This window comes from Mesocricetus auratus, unplaced genomic scaffold, assembly GCF_017639785.1.
Source record: "Mesocricetus auratus isolate SY011 unplaced genomic scaffold, BCM_Maur_2.0 Super-Scaffold_100020, whole genome shotgun sequence".
Taxonomy (NCBI): domain Eukaryota; kingdom Metazoa; phylum Chordata; class Mammalia; order Rodentia; family Cricetidae; genus Mesocricetus; species Mesocricetus auratus.
Window position 1 is genome coordinate 28,791,431 of NW_024429201.1, and position 19,257 is coordinate 28,810,687.

At 42.2% G+C, this 19,257-nt stretch overlaps 1 protein-coding gene across 4 annotated transcripts in view; it reads left to right on the forward strand.

The window, feature by feature from the left end:
* The first annotated feature begins 5,285 nt into the window (after positions 1 to 5,285).
* Vcan (versican) overlaps positions 5,286 to 19,257 on the forward strand; it is a 95,212-nt gene continuing 81,240 nt past the window's right edge. Inside the window, exons 1-2 of one of the 4 annotated variants that reach the window (XM_040728896.1) lie at positions 5,286 to 5,677; positions 16,108 to 16,183. In XM_040728896.1, the coding sequence (XP_040584830.1) occupies positions 16,114 to 16,183 (70 nt within the window). In that variant the 5' untranslated portion in view covers positions 5,286 to 5,677; positions 16,108 to 16,113. The remainder of the gene's footprint in view (positions 5,678 to 16,107; positions 16,184 to 19,257) is intronic. The other 3 variants (XM_040728897.1, XM_040728898.1, XM_040728900.1) reach the window with 3 other exon arrangements.

Consider the following 19,257-nt stretch of genomic DNA (forward strand, 5'->3'; position numbering starts at 1 on the left):
TTCACACTCTACTCAAATACTTTCCCCCTTGTCATTTCTGTGTGTATCAGCCCGCCTGTCCACTGCAGCTCAGTCTGTTCTTGCCTAGGGCACTGCCTAGTCATTTTCTCTGTGGAAATAAACTACAGCCCAGAAAGCTTTCCCACAGGGCAGAAGCAGTGCAGGATTAACACCCCTTGGAGAAGCTTTTAACCAAGTACACAAATGTTTTAGTATACCCCCCAACTTCTCTGAGTCATCATCCCCTATGGACTGTATGCCTGTTCCCTGTAGTAAAAAGCCCATCTTCCCTGCCTTCCCTGCTGCCAAGTTTTATCAGTGTTTGGTGACCTCACTTCATCTCCAGATTTTCTGCTGTGGGAATCCAGAATGAGCCAGGCATCTTGTCCTGTCAAAGATGTAGAAGGAAGAGGCATCTTCAGGCTCCTAAGCATAAAGGAGACAAATATCCCAAAAATATTTGTGGAAATAGCGGGATAGGAAGGGCCATAGCACATCCTCAAATGGATTTTGTTTTGTTTTCATTTGAAAGAAGCTTTTAAGATGGATTTTTTTTTTAGCAATCACTCTATTTTAAATGCTTGATAGTAAGGTACACTTTTCAGCAAGTTTCTTTTTCCTGTTGGTTTGTTTTTGTTTTTCTTGCCTGTACTTCCTACCTGTGCCTAGGAGCCCAGAGACCCTTTGCGTGTTTACTTTCTCTGGCCTTCTTTTCTTGTTAGCATGAGAGTTAGTGCTTTGCTATCACTCCTTTTCTTTTCGCACATGCTACAGCTGTTGTAGCGTGTTGATGACACTGTTTGAGTTGTCAACTATGGGGGACATTCAGAAGTTTAAATGAGCTTTAAAGCTGTGCCATATAACTGTTTTCCTTGTGCAGAAATAAGAGACATGATGACTCATGGAAGACAGTTTCCAAGACAGGACACAGTTGTCTTCAGCAGCCATGTTTTTCCTAATACATGTGTAGCCAATGGAGTGCTATTTGTTTATTTATTTATTTAGCATCTAACAAAACTGCATGATAGAAATAAGAAAACTATTTTGTAGTACAAATCTGCATTAAAAGAGTTAAATGATTTGTCACACTGAACAAATAAAAGACTGTCATGAACAGTCTGTGACAAGTGTTTGCTGAGTCTTACAATCCTCTGCTGTTCACTTGAATTATTATAACAAATATTTGACTTCCATTTATTTGTGTGTGAGAATGTGACTGTTCATATTTTGGGACAAGGACCTAAAGTCCATGGCATCCAACTAGCTCTACAATTCTGCTAATCAATGAAGTAAAAATAGGATACGTATCTTTCACTTCTCTGTTCTGATGCCCACACTATTGTTCTCCATATGTCCCTCTCACTCTGTAGAAATGTTTCCTGCTTTACCTTCTGAATTGCTTACCATAGACACACCAATGTGCTCTTGTGGTCCTATCAGTTCAGTAACATTCATTAAACTCCTTGTTTCTACATCCATTTGTGATGTAATGAAATAAATGGAGACTGGTAACCACTGAAAACAAACAGCAGTCGCCAAAAAGTTTTGCCTTTTTGAAAACCTCTGCATTGTTCTCTGCTTGCCTCATAGATGCTAAAAACTCTATGGCATCCTTTGTTCAGAAACCAACTCTTCATCTCTTGGTTCAGTCAGAGACATCTTTTATGAAAACTGACCCATATTTTTCAGAGGATTGGCGAAGCAGGGAAAGAGTTTGAGACAGTGAGTACGGAGGGGAGGAAGATGGAGACTAGCTGTGATTTTATGCAGTTGGACTGCCTTCTTAAGGTCTTGATCTTTCCCTTTGTAGCAAGGATAGTGTTTTTGATGCTTTGTCTGGGGCAGCCTCCCTGGGTGAGTGCAGATGTGCCGAGCCATTTGGCTGCTGTGTGGACAGACTCAGTCTCTTTTCTCTCTAATGAAGTCATCTCTGCCTGCAGCCCAGCCTCTCCCATCAGTCCATGCTGGAACTTGGCTTTGGCCTGCATAGTTCTGTTGTGATGTAGATGGCCTTCCAGTTAAGTTCTAGAGAAATATATCCAGCCTTGCACAGAAAGTAAGAAAATAACTTTCTTACTTCAAAAAGCTATCATCCAAAGTGACTGCTTTTATTATGACTTTTATCCATGTATGTATGTTATTTAAAATGCCATGGGGAGGGCTGATTAAGGCAAGACTATCTATTGAAAGATGTATTTTATGGAAATGTTTTGATTTAGGAGCTTCAGGACACAAAAGCTCCGTATCTTTTTTTGTTGTTGTTTTTGAAAAATTGCTTTCTTGTAATTGTTGCTTTCTCAGTATATTTGTTTGTGCTAAGTATGTCTGAGTTATACACACACACACACACACAATTATGTGCTCCTATAAAATTTTTCAAAGGTTAGAACTACAAATGTTTGTCCTTAATGTAGTTTCTTTTTAAAAATTCTGACAATCTTGAATAACTGGTTTCCTTCTTGGAATTAAGAAAAAAATCACTGAGGTATTTTTATAGTCTGTTACTTTCTTTAGTGATCCAAGCACAGTAGTATGCTTGGTCTGGTTGTGCCTAAGATCTACAGATCAGAGCCTAGCAACCTTCACTCTTTGTTGTTTTCAACTTGAATAAAACAGCCTGATCTAGAGCCCAGCAACAGATAATGTCATGTCTAGAAGCGCTTTGCCCAATCAATAACAGGAGAACACTGAAATGGGATCCTAACAGACCTTGGCAAGACGTGTGACCGAAGGTAATGGAATTCCCTGGAGGCACACCTGCCACCTATATCTTCTGTATCAAGTCCTTGGGCGGCTGCCCCCAAGCTCAGCCAAGTTCCTTAAGACTAGATCAAGGCAAGGCAGCAAGGCATAGTGCTCCGAGCTTTTAATTTCTTGTAGACCCCAATGATATCAATGGAATATCTTTCTTTATCTGCCTGAGATTCTGGAATTTATATGCTCAACATTTCCTGTACAAGGACATGATCTCAAGGGGGCACTCACAGAATGAGATTTTAGTTTATTTTAGTTATTTGATGGCATGATTTTATAAATAATAATTTTGGGAACCAAGCAGGTGACAAGACAGGTAACATAAAGCAACTTCTCAGCATTGTCCATGACTTGGTAAGTTGACACTTCCTGAGAAAGCACCTTTGCCCTGTAGACCACGTGTCAATAGATGATATGAGGAACTATAAATGTTGACCAGCTAATGAAACATATTTGACAAGATAAAGTAAAACCTCTTATGATGAAATGTATCCAACCAGTGACTTTTTATGATGTCCCATCATGTGTGTTTGCAGTATGTTTGTAGAAGGTGCTTGTAATGAATAGTGATCGTTAGCGTGTCTGGGAAATAGATTTCAATGTATTACCAGTGGCTTACTTCTGCTCTATGTCTTCATTGTAGAATTGTTTATTTGACTGTACTAGGATGGGGTGTCGGGTAAGAGAGAGATGATAAGGCTTCAGGCCAACAATCTGTCACAAAGTAGCCTCAGGCAAACCACTTAACTTCTGTAAAACTCAAACTAGGTTCCCTCAAACTTAAGAAATAGATTAATGATACACATCTTGAAGCATTTCAGAGAAGAATCAACCCCAATGCCTGAAATATACATTCCAATGAGAATTTTTTATGTTTTATTTTTCTGCATTCTGAATGAATTCATGTTGACTACATGGCTGTGCTCTGAGAACATCTCTGGTTTCACTGTGTAACCTTGGGGAAGTCACTTTCTGTACCTGATTGTGCTGGTGTTAAATGCAGTGCTGAAGTCTGACTCCAAGATGTGACTTTCATTCTAAACAATAAATGGGATGAAATTTCCATTTTAGTAATGGTAGTATAACCATGGCCTAAAGGGGAAATAATTCACTGCTAGCCAAACTGACTTCCAAGTGACCCATAGGTTAGTTATGTCACTCATTGCTCAGAGTGATAAATAAAAGGAGTAAGAAAACGCACATTTGAGAATGAAATCATACTAATAAAATCTGTGACCAGATTGAGTCTTTAAATTGTAGAAGAGGAATCCACATTCTGAGGAGTCTAGGTTACAAATTTAGATCTGTGAGTTGCAGCCAGTCTAATCAAAGAAATCCAGAGTAAAGACAAACTTTCTGCGGTAATCACTACTGTTTCTGAAGGCCTGTGCTTGATGTAATTTTCTAAGCAAAACATCCAGAGCCAATAATTACAAGGATATTTCCATATTGGTGTAGGAGGAAAAGTGTGTAATTGTTTCAGTACCCCTAGAGTTACATCGATATGCCTTGCGAACTTATTTTGTCCCCACTGGATAAAATCATACTGGACTTCAAAGTAAGGGAAAACTCAAAGTCCTTCTCTGAGGGCCAGAAACCCTTTGTGTTAACTGGTTGACCCTTTGCTCTTTAGGGTCCTAATGGAGGTCTTTTGTGACTCAGTGAAGGGTGCACTTTCCTATATTGACGTTGTTTATATCGCTGGGTAAGCCTGAGTAGGAAAAAAAAACCCTACAAACATGAAAGATTCCATTTCCTGACAGCATGGATGCACTAGTAATGTCCAGGGATTCTGAGTGCTGCAGAAAATTCTACGAGGGGTCCTGCAAGAGATGGGGAAGGAGGAGGGAAGAATGCAGAGTGCGGTTAAGTAAAGATGCGGATTTATGTCAGAGAAAGGATTCTCTCTGAATGGGACAAGGGATTGCCTGGGGGATTTCCTGTCCAGCCCTTTATTGCCAGGGTCTTTGTGTAGGGCCCGATGCCGCGGGCTCCCCATTGGGCAGTTCCCTAGGGAGAGCAGTGGCGAATGCTCACAGTCTCTCTGGAGCTCAGGATCTCACTTTCTCGGTATCTCTTTCAGGTTGGCAGGAGTCTTGAGCCTGACACCCCTTCAGATGGGACAGGCATGCTCCGTGGGCGCATAAACACGTAGTAAGCAAGTTCTTAGCTGATTTTACAGAGTCCGGTCCGCTCCTAAGAACTGACCATTCTTAATTGCTCCTTGCTTGCCTGCCGCACCAGAGCTTGGGGACTCCTTTCCCCTACTTCAGAAGTGGCAGCACAGAGCGGGGATAGGGGGTGGGGTGGGGGACGGTGGGAAGGCAGCTGTTTGAGTGCGCACTGCGAGGTGGTACAGGGTGGCTGAATGAGGAGCGCCGCTTTCCCCCCAGCCAATTGGTACTTCTTGTCAGGAAGAACCGCTGAGAGGTGGGAGTGCCTGGCGAGGGAGGCAGGCGGTCCCCTCGGCGGGCGCTGGGAGCTCCTTTCCGCCCCTCCGCCTGTTTCCAAGGCTGGGCTCTTTGGAGTGGCTGAAGCTGCGGAGCGCTCCTAGTGCCTGTGAATGAACCCTCCTCCTCTCCCTCCTCCTTCTCGCCGAGTCTCCTCCTCGGCGCTGACGGTACAGTGATATAATGACGATGGGTGTCACAACCCGCATTTGAACTTGCAGGCGAGCTGCCCCGAGCCTTTCTGGGGAAGAACTGAAGGCGCGCGGGCGGGCGCAGCAGCCGTGGGTGTTGGGTGCTGTGGACAGGCGCCGGGACCGGGATCTGCCGCAAGCAGCGCATCCTCCCTCACCTCCGCCACATCCTTCCCCAGGCCCACCGCGCTTCCTATGTGATCTGCCGGGGCAACGCGGAGCCCATCCTCACAGCTCAGCAGTACATTTTCTCCCCCAAACTGCAGCACGCCGCCTTTCAAGGTAATCACGTTTCTTTTGTTTCCCCATTTAAAAGAAAGGGGGTAAAACTTGTTGGGAAAAGAAAACCGCCCAGCTTCGTGGAGGTGGGGGGTACACTGCAATTGGAAGAGGGCTTTAATTAAAGCCAAGAGGGCTAGCTGTAGGCGAAGTTAAGCAAATGTGCACACTTTACAACATGCAGGTAACTTTGAAGAGGCTTGTTAAAGAGAAATTCAGACAGATCTTGGTGCTGAAAAAGATCTAGACAAAGAAGCCCGGGGTGGGGTAGAGGAAAAGGAGGAACGGAATAGGGGGACAGGATCTTTTTGAAGAGAAATCTTAGAAAAGTCATGCTATTTTGAGTTGGAAGAATGGGAGGGGCTCACACCTTGATTTTTTTTTGTTGTTGTTGTTGTCTTTTAATGATTGAGGCAAAAGTTTGAATGGGGAGTCCCCAAACTTGCCCAAATACAGGTCCTTGAAACCACCTGAGGGCAGACCACCTGGTTTCTTGGCTCCTAGTGTGTGGTCACTATCTCTGGTTCCTGGAAAGACACCCCTGGGCAGCTCCTGACCAGGCAGCGGGACACTTTAGCTACCTCGGACCTGAGAGGACACGACCCTCCCCTCTCCAGCCCCCCGCCCAGGCAATGTGGAAACCTTTCTGGCAGGGGTTGGGCAGGGTACTGGGGTTGCGTTTCTTTGATGACTTGGGGGCTGTCAAAGCTCCCTCATGTTGCCCCTGTGTTCTTTTGTCCTGCGCGTGGTGCGCCGGAGCCAGCCGGGAAGAAGCCGTGGTTGGGGGTGGGGTTGTTGGAACACGGTAGAGGTCTGGGAGGCTCCTGGGCGGGAAAGCTCCCCCTGAACCACAGAGATGCGCAGTGTTTTTCGCTCTCGCCCCGGAAAGCGAAATGGGGACTTGTCGTCCTCATCTTTAGTAGCAAGCCAGGACCCAGAGCGCTCTCCAGACAAAGGTGGCGCGGAGACCCGAGTTAGGGACCAATTGGTCCAGTTTGTCGCCTGAATTACCGAAGTCCTCTGTTCCCTTCTACATCTTCACCAGCTCTCATTTCTCCACTTCAGTTGAGCAACTTTACAGGCTCGTAGAGTGATTGCGGAGAGCGCGTGCCGGGAGTCCCCGGGGACACCCTGGCTGAGAGAGTCCCAATGCCCCGAGTAAGCTTGGGCATTGCAGAGACTTCTCTGTTGCCTGCATACCCGGGGCATTCCGGTTGTCCCGGCTTGTTCTCTGTGTCAATGGGCGTGGAGCGGTCAGGGGGTTAGACAGAAGAAACAGGGGTAAGAAATAGTGCCATAGCCTAAACTGTTTACTCTCGGTTCCAACTACGTACGCCTCCGCATGTCCTGCTTGTTCTAGGGATCCTGCGGAAAGGGGAAGAAATCTCCCCTACCCCATGCTAGGCTGCTGTACTATACCGCCCCGAGTACAGCCGCAGCGGAGTCTGGCTATCTGTGCCCCCTCATCTTTGTGTCTCCTTCCCCGTCTCCATCTTCTCTGCCTTCTCCGGCCCCTCTCAGCCTCCTCTCTGCTTATGCGTCCCCTCCCCCATGGCTGACAAATGAATGGCCAGTGTGAAATCCCTTCCTTCTCGGTCCGAGGAGGCAGGCCCAGAGGGAGGAGCAAGGTGGGCGGTGCACTCCTTAAGATCTGCTTGCAGTTGGGTGTTTCCGACTAGCAGAACCCAGATGTCTAGGAACAGGGAGTTTTGTGGTAGGTGTGAGCTCCCCCTGATGGAGGAATTCAGCACAAGCGGAGAAAAAGAAGGCCAGTGAAACGCTTTCACATCCTTGGGTTCAAGGAGAGAAGACTCCGGCCCCCAGTTAATGGTTTTCTACTTCAGAATCTGGGACGTAAATTCTGGGGTTTGGAGGAGAAGGAAAGAAGGGAATTTGGCCGTCCCGACAGCGGGGGCTTCTTTCCTTCTGTCCTCCTGGCTTCCCGCGGCACCCTGGGCGGTGCCTGCTGCTGGGCGGACTAACACAACGCTGGCAACCGAGCCAGGTTTGAGGTTTCAGGACATGCAATTTGCTCATCTTTAAGAAAAGTAATAGAGGTACTTGCTTTGGCAAATTTAGCTAAGGTCTTTGAACACAATGCTAGGGCCCTGTTCCAGGCTATCGTAAAAAGAGTGTCCCCTCATCCAAGTTAACTTCTTCAACACCGGGACACACGTTGCGCGTGGAAACTGGGGAGAAGGCGCCTAGAGGCAAAGGAAAGGAGTGGAAAAGATAGGGAAGGAATGAGGACAACGGAGGGAAGGCGGAAAACGAAAGGAAAGAAGGCTAAACAGATGAATGAAAGATAGCCAGGAGCCGGATAGACTCGTTTCGAAGTATTGGTCTCAATGTCGTGCCCAGTGTCCAAGGAGATAACAGACGCATCGTTGTCCGTTGTTGGCGTGGGAAGGAGCTACAACAAGCAGAAGTGGTCCCGCCCCGCCCACCTGAATTCATCCCGCTTTTGGGGAGGGACCCTGGTAGGCACTGCCCTCAGCGGCGGGGGTTCGCCATCCGCCACGTGGGCTGGAGCTTGAGCTCAGGGCGCGAGACGGGTGTGACTTCCTGGGCTCCGAGACAGCTGCACAGCTGCTCCGGCGATCCGCTCAGCTTAGGTCTCCAGCGGCTGCTGCCAACTGGGGCGGGACTGGGCTCGACCCGGGTGGTGCCTCGGCTGGCGTGCCTCCTACAGCTCCTAAGGCTCGCTGAAGCTGGAGTGGACCCAGCTTCTTCTCAGATGGCACTAAACGCTCACTTTAGAAGTCTTTTAAAATCCTCATTTTCTTCTGATTCTTGGGAGTGATATGCAAAGTTCGGGGTTTTGGCTTTAAAAGGAGAAATGAAGATTTACTCCTAGTCAACTCTTGGCACGAAAATGAGACAAGTTTGTCATTGCTCCATGCACTCGATTTTAAGTACATTCACATTTGCCTAAAGACCACTTTTAGTCAGCGATAAAATTAAGATTGGTGTAAATGAATATCAACCAGACCCTTAGAGTGGGCAGGGGGTAGGTGTTGGTCAAATGACTGATAAAAGACCTGGGGCGCAAAGTGGGGGGGCTGTGCGGGGATGTGTGGCGATGTAGACTGGACACTGCTACTAAGAGCTTCTTTAAACTCTCCAGCTTCTAATTCGGAGGAGCTAGGTTTTAATGGTCTGCTTTCTCACCTGAAATTCTGTTCATAGTTTGTCCATTAATGGTTTTGTTTCTCGCTAAAACCTATGGCCAAAATTGTGTTAAGTACTGCTTGGTAACTGTGTTAAGCTCAGGAAATATTCACATAAAATCCTAAAAACGAATATTTTGAATTTAATAGGAAAACAACAATGGAAGCATCAGATAGTTTTCTGAGGTGGAGTGGGGGTTCCCATTGTCAGAGCAATGTAGCAAGGAGGGGGGTCTCAAAGAATCTGAGTTCTCGTTCCCAGCACAAAGAAAGAAAGAAAGGGATCTTTGACAAATTGCATCTGCATGTCCCCACTAATGTTGCAAAGGGTTCCAATGGATTCCGAAGCAATTGAGCAATTACTTCCTCCAGCAGGAAGTCCACAGTCCTTAATCTTCTTGTGGGCGGGGGAAAGAGGGATGGGATTCAAGACCATCACTTAGAATTTATGTAAGAGTTCAAAGTTTCGTTTTTCATCGTGGTTTGAAAAATTAAGCCTCTTCATAAGTCTGTTTTCTTTCTGTTTTAAAAAAAGAAGTTTGGAAAGAATTTCCTCGGGTCTATGGGTTTTTCTAATCAGGCTTCCCCCTTTCTTTGCTTTTGCAAGTTGCAGGGAAATCCCTCTGCAATTCTGAGTTGTCTCAGTCCATATTAGAGTAACTTTATGTTTGGAAAGGCTGTAAAAGGCTAACTCAAAGCTGAAGATGGTTAATGTGGGTGATGCTCCATTGTTTGTCTCTCCTTGCAGGGCTATGCTTAAACACTCTCAGGTTAATGATTGGTCAGTAATGGGAGCCCCTTAAAGCATAAAGAGCAACCAGCTCTCTTCCACTGTATTTCAGATGGGATATGGCTCCGAGAAGGGCAGAACTTCTTGATGCTGTGTGTCAAAAGAATGAGTGCCTAATACTAGGTGGATTTAAAAAATTTCTCCACCCACCCAGAGAAACCAGTGAGGAGACAGACAAACACTCATTGTTAGAGGTTACTTGCCCTCATGTGGGAAAAATGTGCTGCCTGATGTATATGTTTGAAGTCAGAACAAGGGGGAGGAAACACTTCTTGACCAAGTTCCATTTGGATTAGTGAAGATTTGTCAGTTTCTTCTTATAATCTGGACCTTGTAGATATGGAAATCTACAAATGCATCTTGGACACAAAAATCAAGTCTGATGTAAAGTTCTTAGAACTAGATGTTGTGGCGGGGTAGCTTTCTTTCAGTGGTCAGTACATGGGATCTTTGTTAAAAGTGTTTGTTAATTGCATATCCTAAACTGTTTTAATCGACCTGTTATATATATAGAAGGGCACATGTGTGGACTGCCTGCCAGAAGTGACCAATTTCTGGCACCAGGGAGACCCGCAGTGGTGAAGTGTGAGCAGTAGTGTGTACTTCTCTAGCAGGGGACTGGAGCTGGCTTCCATGTCAGGCTGCTCACAATCGCTTTTAACTCCAGCTGCAGAGAGATCTGACTGGCCTCTGCACTCACATGAGCACACGTGCAGGCACGCAGGTGTGTACATGCACACACCCATATTCACACTTTAAAAATAAAATAAATATTTTAAGAAAGAAATGATCCTTTTTATAGTAAACACAGAAGTAGTAAGTCATGAATCACAGTCTTTCTACCATTATGTTATTGTTTCAACCTGCCTGAGAGAGTGTCGAGTGACCACTAGACTTGGTAATCAGAAATGTTGTGTTGGGCGCTTTAATTGGGAAACCAAGTTAAGCCGAACTGATTGGGCTTCAGTGTCATAATGTATCCCATGGATACAGTTGTAACGTTTAGAAGTCCAAATGGCTACGAAAAAGCTTTGAGGAATGGAAAGCTACATAAATGAGAGATACTAATGTACTATGTCTACTAAAACAAATACTGAATCTGTCAAAAACTGGGCAAACTTACAGACTGGTAGTGTTGTGGAAAAAAAATATGATTTTTTGAATCCTGTGACAAAATTTGTTCATCTTCATTGACAGTTATAAAAATAACCATAAGGGCCGGGCGTTGGTGGCGCACACCTTTAATCCCAGAACTCAGGAGGCAGAGGCAGGCGGATCTCTGTGAGTTCGAGGCCAGGCTGGACCGACAGCCTCCAAAACAGAGAAACCCTGTCTCGTAAAAACCAAAAAAAAAAAAAAAACCAAACCATAAGGGGCTAAAGAGATTTCTCAGTGGTTAAGGATGCTTGTTGTTCTTGCAGAGACCTTGGTTCAGTTCCCAGCACCCACATGGTGCTCCACAACCATCTGTAAGTCAGGTTTAAGGGGCTCTGATGCCCTCTTCTGGCCTCCACGAGCACCAGGCACACACATGGTGTACGTATATACAGGCAAGCAAAGCACTCATGTACATGAAATAAAGTAAATAAATTTTCTTTTAAAAGTCACTAAAACAGCAACAACACACTGCATAATTGTTTTCATCAGACAGACAAAGAAAACAGTTTGGGAAACTTATGTTGGTTGGGTTGTAGAGAAACGAAGTTATAAGTTATCGTAAGACCTTCAATAAATTCGTTTTCTTGAGAAAATAATGCGGAAAACTTTTTTTAATATACCAGCTAAAGATATTGAAAAGTGTGCATATTCTTTCACCTGGATATTCTACTTTTAGATATTATGGTAGAAATATCCCTTAGGATAGGATTTTTCCTTGCAGTGTTTTATTGATGGATTGGCCTGTTCAACAGCAGGATCTGGATGTGTAGCAACTCAAGTCTGAGATTCCTTCTGGACCCTAGTTCTCTCCTTGACCTTTTAGTCCTCCTGTTTCATTCATAGTGCTAGAATTGCAGGTGTGCCCTACTACTTATGGATTAAAACATATTTCTTGGTTTTGCAAGACAGAGTTTCTCCATGTAACAGCCTTGGCTGTCCTGAGCTGCTCTGTAGATCAGGCTAGCTTTGAACTCACAGAAATACACTTGCCTCTGCCTCTGCCTCCTGAGTGCTGGGATTAAAGGTATGCTTGACCATGCCCAACTTGAAGCAAAATTTTTGAGAGTAAATATTCATCCCAGAGAACTTTCTGGGTAGAGTAGACATTTTTACTATATCCATGGAAAACTGTATTTGCTGATTTGGAATATGTGGTTTAAGTGAAGAGAATAAAGTGTAGAGAGAACATATTTAGTGATATTTAGTGACTTAAGTAAGTACACATTCATTAATTTAAAACAAACAGTTACTGAATGTCCTGGGTGTTGTGGAACTAGAAGTGAAGAAAACATTAGAGGTTTTTTTAAGGCTTCTATATTGCCTAAAAGAAGAAGATAATTCCCAAATACATAAGCAAAGTAGTGCCATATGTTACAGTGAAAACAGAGCATGAAGGAGATGGAGTAATGAAACATCGGCAGAGAACAGAGTGCTGAAGGACATCACTAAAATCTTAACTCAGTCCAGGCTCAGGAATCTAGGTGTAGGCTGTGGTACAGTTAATACTATGAAGTCCTAAAGTATAACTTGCAATGGTTACTATATCTAAGTTGTAACTGAGGTATCCAAGACAACTAGTGGCCAAGAACAACTGATTGGCAGGATGGTAGACAAAACCATTGTGTCTTTGTCCTTAGATTACACTCTGTCCTCTAGGCTTCCCTGAGAATGAGGGGGAATACTAAATATCTGTTTAATAGAGCCCTGACAGTCTATTCCTGGTGTGAGATGCCACTCTTCTCTGCAGACATTTTACAGGGACAGAAATTCCATTGACCTTGTCTTTTGTTTCCCAGGCAACTAAACAGCTGTAGTCAGTTGGACCTTGATGGTTCAATGACTTTTTCCTATTTTTGACTTTACTGAAGTATATGGCTAAATATAGAGACTGCTGACTTCCTTATCTCCTCAGACTTTCCATGTACAGAGATTTGCTATCACTGACAGACCACACAAGACAGACATTCTGGAGCAGAAGAATAGAAACAGGAGCTGGAGGCATGCTATAAACAAAGAAAGGGTCAATTTTCTCACTTAATCGACTCAAATGCAAAAAAAGTGATATAGCTTAATTAAAGGCACAGGTGTAGGCCTCATAAAACTGAAAAAGAAAAGGGAAATGTACGCTAACATATATCGATGATGGGACAATAGAAATACAGTTGTGAGACACCCACTAAGAGCTCTCTGACATAGTTACGAAAGTCATGGCTGATCATCCGTCAATGTGAGTGCAGCAAAGATGCTGACAGGGACAGGCATGAGCGGAGATAGAGAAGAGACCAGCTGGAGCACCTGTGACCTCCAGCACCAAACCCAAGTTGGGAGGTCACTGTATGGTTACTGTTGCTGGCAGGACATTTTCCAACGAAGCTGGAGATCTGGAATTTAGTTCGAGAGCCCTTGTATTTACTTTGGAGCAATTGTAACTTATACCAGTGCATCCCAAGCATTTTTCATCTGTATGTTTTTAAGTTACTGATTTTATTCTTTAGTTTAGCTTTAATGATAGTCTCTGGGCAGGTGAGAAAACTTGCTGGAGAGATGAAGACAGATTTTTCTCTTTGATATAGAAAAAAATAGAGACATGTTTATAAGGATTAAGCATGATATATCAAGAGTTAGGTTTCTGAGCATTTGTTCTGGGCAGGAAATAAAAATGCAGAGGATATGTTCCAGAGTGAGGATCACATCATTTTCCTTTGGTTTTATAACATTGGACTATCTGAATATTAACGTGTCCCATATTATTATTAGGAAATATTAATATTCAGCTGCACAGTCATGTGTTTCAAACCTCACATAGCCCTACATGCTCACATTCATAAGGAATTACAGGTGCTTCAAAGTGGAAGCATTGATTACACATTTGGTCTACTAACCCTGTCCAAGTGGTATTGCACTTAGCACCTACAACACTATGCGAATTCATGAGCAGCTTTGCCTTATAGAAGCCTACTGTTTTACAGAAGATATAAAACATATTTTATTAAATTTATGCATTTTTATGTGTGTCTGCAAATGTCCCACATTGTGCATGTAGAAGTCAGAGGACAACTTGAGAGAAAAAGTTCTCTCCTAATAAGTAGTTCCTGGAGACCAAGTTCACATCATCAGTCTTCACAGAAGGCACCTTTACCCACTGAGCCAACTCTTTGTAAAATATATTTTAAAGTCATAAGTAAAGCCAATGATAAGTGATGGCACTTTATTATAAACATAATGTTATAAACTACTATTAGAGAGGTAGCCCAAAGTATGACTTATGGCTTCAAATTCTTTATTATTAATGACCTGAGGCAAGAATTAGAGAATCTATAGAAAGCTTGAGCTACTAATTTTAATAATAATCACAACATACTGACTATATTAGATATAAATGAGCATATTTCATGGGCAGTATTTTCAGGACTTTCAATCATTTCTATAATGCACATTAATTTTCGTCCTTTAACTAGAGAAATAAATATTAGAAAGGCATATCCATTTACTTATAATATGATAGTTTAGGTAGAAAATGAAGAATTTGAATTCAAGAATGTTTAGCAGTGGAGCCCAAACAGTAAAAATACTTCATAAAGTTTTCCTGAAAAAAAAGGAAGAAAACTAAAAACAGAGGCTAATTTTTCCTTAAGAAACAAGGAAAGTGTTATTTAGAAGAATGATTAAAAGAAGGTGTTCTGTTTGGATTAAATTGATATTCAAGGATTGCATATATTTAATATCATTTTATGATCCAAATGTTCATGTTTCATATGAAATTAATATATCTTGTTTCTGAACCACTGTCAAGCCATCGAGATATAGGTAAAGCCATAAGTCCATAAGTTAAGCATGTATTTTGAGTTTTTTTTTAGTTTGGTTGTAGCATGTATTTTGAGATTTATAAAACAAGATCAAGTGCAGAATATTATTAAGGAAAAATGAGTAGCGGTCATGGAGTATTAAAATATATTTGAGCTGAATATATTTGAGCACAAACTGGACTTGAATTCTTTTGTCGTTTACATATTTCAGTCCAGGTTTCTTGGGTAATACACAATTTGTTTTCCAAGTCAGGCAAAAGGAGTTCAATAGGGTACCATCTTATATATGAGTCTGTGAAGATATCTTTGGTTGCAAGTAACAAAATGTTCTTGAATAATATGCCTGTGAGTCTGTTCCCAAGACTGTAACACAAAGCCTCAACAATCAACTTAAACATGTAAGAGGGATTTCTCTACAGTTTTGGAGGATGAAGTACATGGTCCTTGCTTGAGAGCCTGTGGCCAGGTAGCATATCACGCCTGGGAGCGTGAGGTGGAATGGGATGCTCAGGAGATGTCAGTGGAAAAGTAAAGAGAGATCCATAGCCCAGATTCCCTTTGAGGACACAGCATTGGTGACCTGAGAATTCTCACTAGGCACCGTCTCTAAGTTTCTCCAACTCTAATAAAGCCAAGATCAAGTCCAAATCTTCAAGCTGTGGGTCTTTGAGATATATTTAAATAGAAACACTAACAACCCTCAGTCCTGGTGCTTGTCCTTACTAGGCCAGTTTCTGTAAACTCACTCTTGGAAGAGTCTTTTTTGTGACTCAGATTGTTAAATGTCTTTCCCAAAGCACACAGTAAATTAGTAGCTAAGCCAAGGTCAGTGTTTCCTGACTTTCAGTGAAAAATATCTTCTTTCATTGTTTACTCTTGGGACTTAAAAGCTGTTGGGAGTGCTTTAAAACTGGTCACTTTTGTCATTAGCAGCTCTTTGGGATACATTTATTTTGTTTGTTCAGCCAGCTAGACAGTCAATGGTGTTTGCGCTTCCACTGCAACAAAGCCTTCTGAAGTCTCATTCTTGCTGGTGATAACACTGGCCGGAGCCACTGGCCAGTCAGTTCCTTCTCACCTCTAACTTGAAGTAGTTTGGGCTCGCAACATCCGTTTTTCATCATCTTCAGCATTTTCTCCTTCTGTCCACTTCCACTCTCCTCATTCGGATTAGATTCTGAGGTTGCTTCATCCTCTTTATGGCAGCTCTTCACTATATGAACATAGGCTGTCATTTCTAGTGTTCTTCCTATGGCCTACCTAGCTGTGGACATCCTGTGTCAGCCTGTAAGTGCCCACACGGGTGCTTAGAATTACCTTGGTAACTATTGTTTCAAGTGTGATTCAAATTAACAGTCACAGTGTTGTGATATCTTCCATTAGAAGCCTCTTGTTTGTACAGTCCACAGAGAACTTCTTTTATTGCAACCAGTACCTAATTAACAAGTGACTTGCAGCCTGCCATCACCATAAATACTTGTGGTATACTTTGTTTCTCTTCATTTCTAGGGCAAGATGTTGATAAATATGAAAGGTGTCTTATGGATGTGCTCAACCTTATTAGTAACCCATGCACTGAATAAAGGTAAGTAGAGTAACACTTTATTAATATATGAGAAAACACTGGGAAATGGAATTATAATATGGTATTATACAATGAAGAATCATTTAAAAAATCTATGTATTGCTTAATATTTTTACTTAAAGTATTACTGAATGCAGTATATTTCAATAAGTCAAGTAGACCAAAATAACAAATTCTTGTAAGTGAAATGTTTAGAAACCTCATAGATCAGTTGAGTTTTTGGTTTGTATGTTTGTTTTTTATTTATGTTTTGAGACAGTGTCTCATTATGTAGTTTAGCTAGTCTCAAACTCACGGGTCTCCTACTCCAGCCTTTCAAATTCTAGGTTACTAATAGGTGTTACCATGTCTGGCCCCCACATTTAACTGGGTAAAAGGCTCTTTTTGAGCACTGAGAATACTTAAAATTCTAATTTCTTCTGTAGTACATTTTAAAGACTTTCTTATACCGAAAGGAAAATTGAGCCTGCGAGTCTAGAGTTTTAAGTTAGGAAAATTAAATAATGTTGCTAGCAAGTATCTGTAACCATCTGCCTTTGTTTATGGAAAGGTAAGTGGCAAGTAGGTGCGGAGGCACTGTCCTTCTTAGCTTTGTCTTTGTACCTGTTTAGTAAGGGTTCCATAATTCTCACTTTAGTTTTTAGTATAATCAAGGAGACACAATGAAGAATTTGAAGAGCCCATGTCAAGCTTCACTGATCTGCTTCTCCTTTGCATATTCTGCAAGCCTCACTTCTACTTCTGCATACCGATGCTCCAGACTTTCTGAAATAATTTGCCCCTCCACAGACTTTTGTCTTTCCTCTTTCCCGTACATGATTCCCTTTGCTTGACACTTCCTCTGTGGTTCTATTTAGTTATATGCTAAATCATTCTTCAGGACTGAAGGTTTAAATATCTATCCATCATCTATTCATTTATCCATCCATCCACTCACCTACCTACCCATCTATCCACTTGTCCATCCACCTGTCCATCCACCCGTCCATCCACCCACCCATGCATCCATGCATCCATTCATCCATCCATCCATCCATCCATCCATTTGCCAATTTATCCTTCCATCCTCTGACAATATTTTTTAATTCCTTCTTTGTATCAGGCATTATTCTAAGTGTCCAGGGATGTATCATTGGATACTGTAGATTTTATTTTTATTAAACTTAAATTTTATATGCACCAGAAATAAACAAATAACCTTCGTAGGTATTTTCTGATAATCAAAGCAAAGCAGAAAGACATCCTAGAGAATGGCTTTGGTTGAGGGAAGTAGGTCAGTTCTCTGATAAAGTGACATGTAAGCTGAAATAAGAATGAAGCGACGCCAGCTTGCTAAGATCTGCCCTTAAGTTAAAAAGATAACCTTGTGTGAGCAACAGGAAAATCACTCCTGTTGGACAGTAGTGATCAAAAGGAAAGTAGGAGATATAGGCAGAGAGATAAGCAGAGATCAGCTTATATAAATAGAAGCAGCACTAGTCACGTAGACAGGATTCACTGGGAGCTGGAAGCTATTTTAAGTGCTTAACATTTGTTAACCAAAACATCCATTACCTATGTGCTATAAAGAGGAAACTGAAGTGCCAAGAAGAACAATTGCTTTCCACATCCAGTAAGTACCAAAGGGAGGGGCTGAAGAAGTCAAGCCATGAAGCGTAGCCCTCACCATTGTCTCACACTTCTCATCTATCTAGGGCAGTATAGGTGTTTTAGGACATAAGATTTTATTCAGTGTGCACAAACACACACTAAAGAGTTTCAGTCCACAGACGACACGTAGGATCAAATTCTTGAAACCTTTTGTTATTTGTTTTCTAAAGATTTGATTATAGGAGAGCGGGGATGGAGGCAAGGAATTAATTTGGATGATTATAGTGGTGACCTGAGTGCAAAACTCGTAACTTCCTTCATGTGGTGGCCATGAGTATGGGGAGCCTAGGTGCCCAAGTGATCTTCTGAAAAGTTTCCAAGAAGTAGATAAGGAGACCAGAGAGGAAAGAATAAGAGTACCCAGTGGATACAGGAAAAGTTTGGGTGGCTAATAATGGAAGAGGAAATACAGTGACAGTCACAACAAGACATCCCTTGTCTGAAATAGAGACTTACATAGTGAACAAAACAATGTATGGTGTATTTTCTTCATAGAATTATAAAATGTTAATAGCTAACCATATCATGCAACACTTCATTTGAGGCCCCATTTTTTATAATACACATAATCAATTTTTAGCTAACTTGGGGGATGTTGAGTTCTTTCCTATGAGAGGCAGAAACAAAAAGTATATTTAAGACCCAAATAAAACACATTGCTCCAGTTCATAGTGGGGTAGGTGGCAGTAACTTGCTGAGGGGCTGCAGGTTTTTCTGATGTCTGTTCTGGTATGTCATAGGACTCGGAAGGTCAGCGGCTCACAGCAAAGAACAGCATGTCATACTGATTTACTGGCTTCCAACTTTGCTTTAACAATGCATTTGACAGTTGCATTAGAAACCATCTTAAATGCTGAAAATTTACCCACTTACTTTAATATTCCTCTAGTGACACAAAATAGAATATAGTGTTGTGAGGTCATGAATTGAACAAGAATGTAATAAATCCCAGTATTCTCAATCTGATATTTGTCCGGTGGTCCCTTTCTCTCGACACAGATGGAATTTACACCATTCTTACTGTGTAGAGTCTGTGCACAGAATGAGGAGTAACGGATCATTCATTACACAGTGCTTTTTCCTTTACTGTACTCATGTAGACCACAAACCATCTGTGAGAATGGTAAACACTTGATTTTGTCAGGATACATTTTGCCTAGATTCAGACAAGTTCCTGCATGTTGCAGAATTTTTCTAAATGCATACTTTATTTACATTATACTTCAGACTGCTAAGATAACTCTTAAAATATTTAGATGGGATTAGCTTGGTTCTTGCGACCCAGTAAATTCAGACCCGAGTCTTAATACTCAAAAGTTTTGTCCACATATCTTTTGGTTAATTTTATTCTGAAAATTAGACTCTATGTAAGCTTATATTCACTTCAGAGCAAAGGTTTTAACATCTGTGTCTTTATGAACATC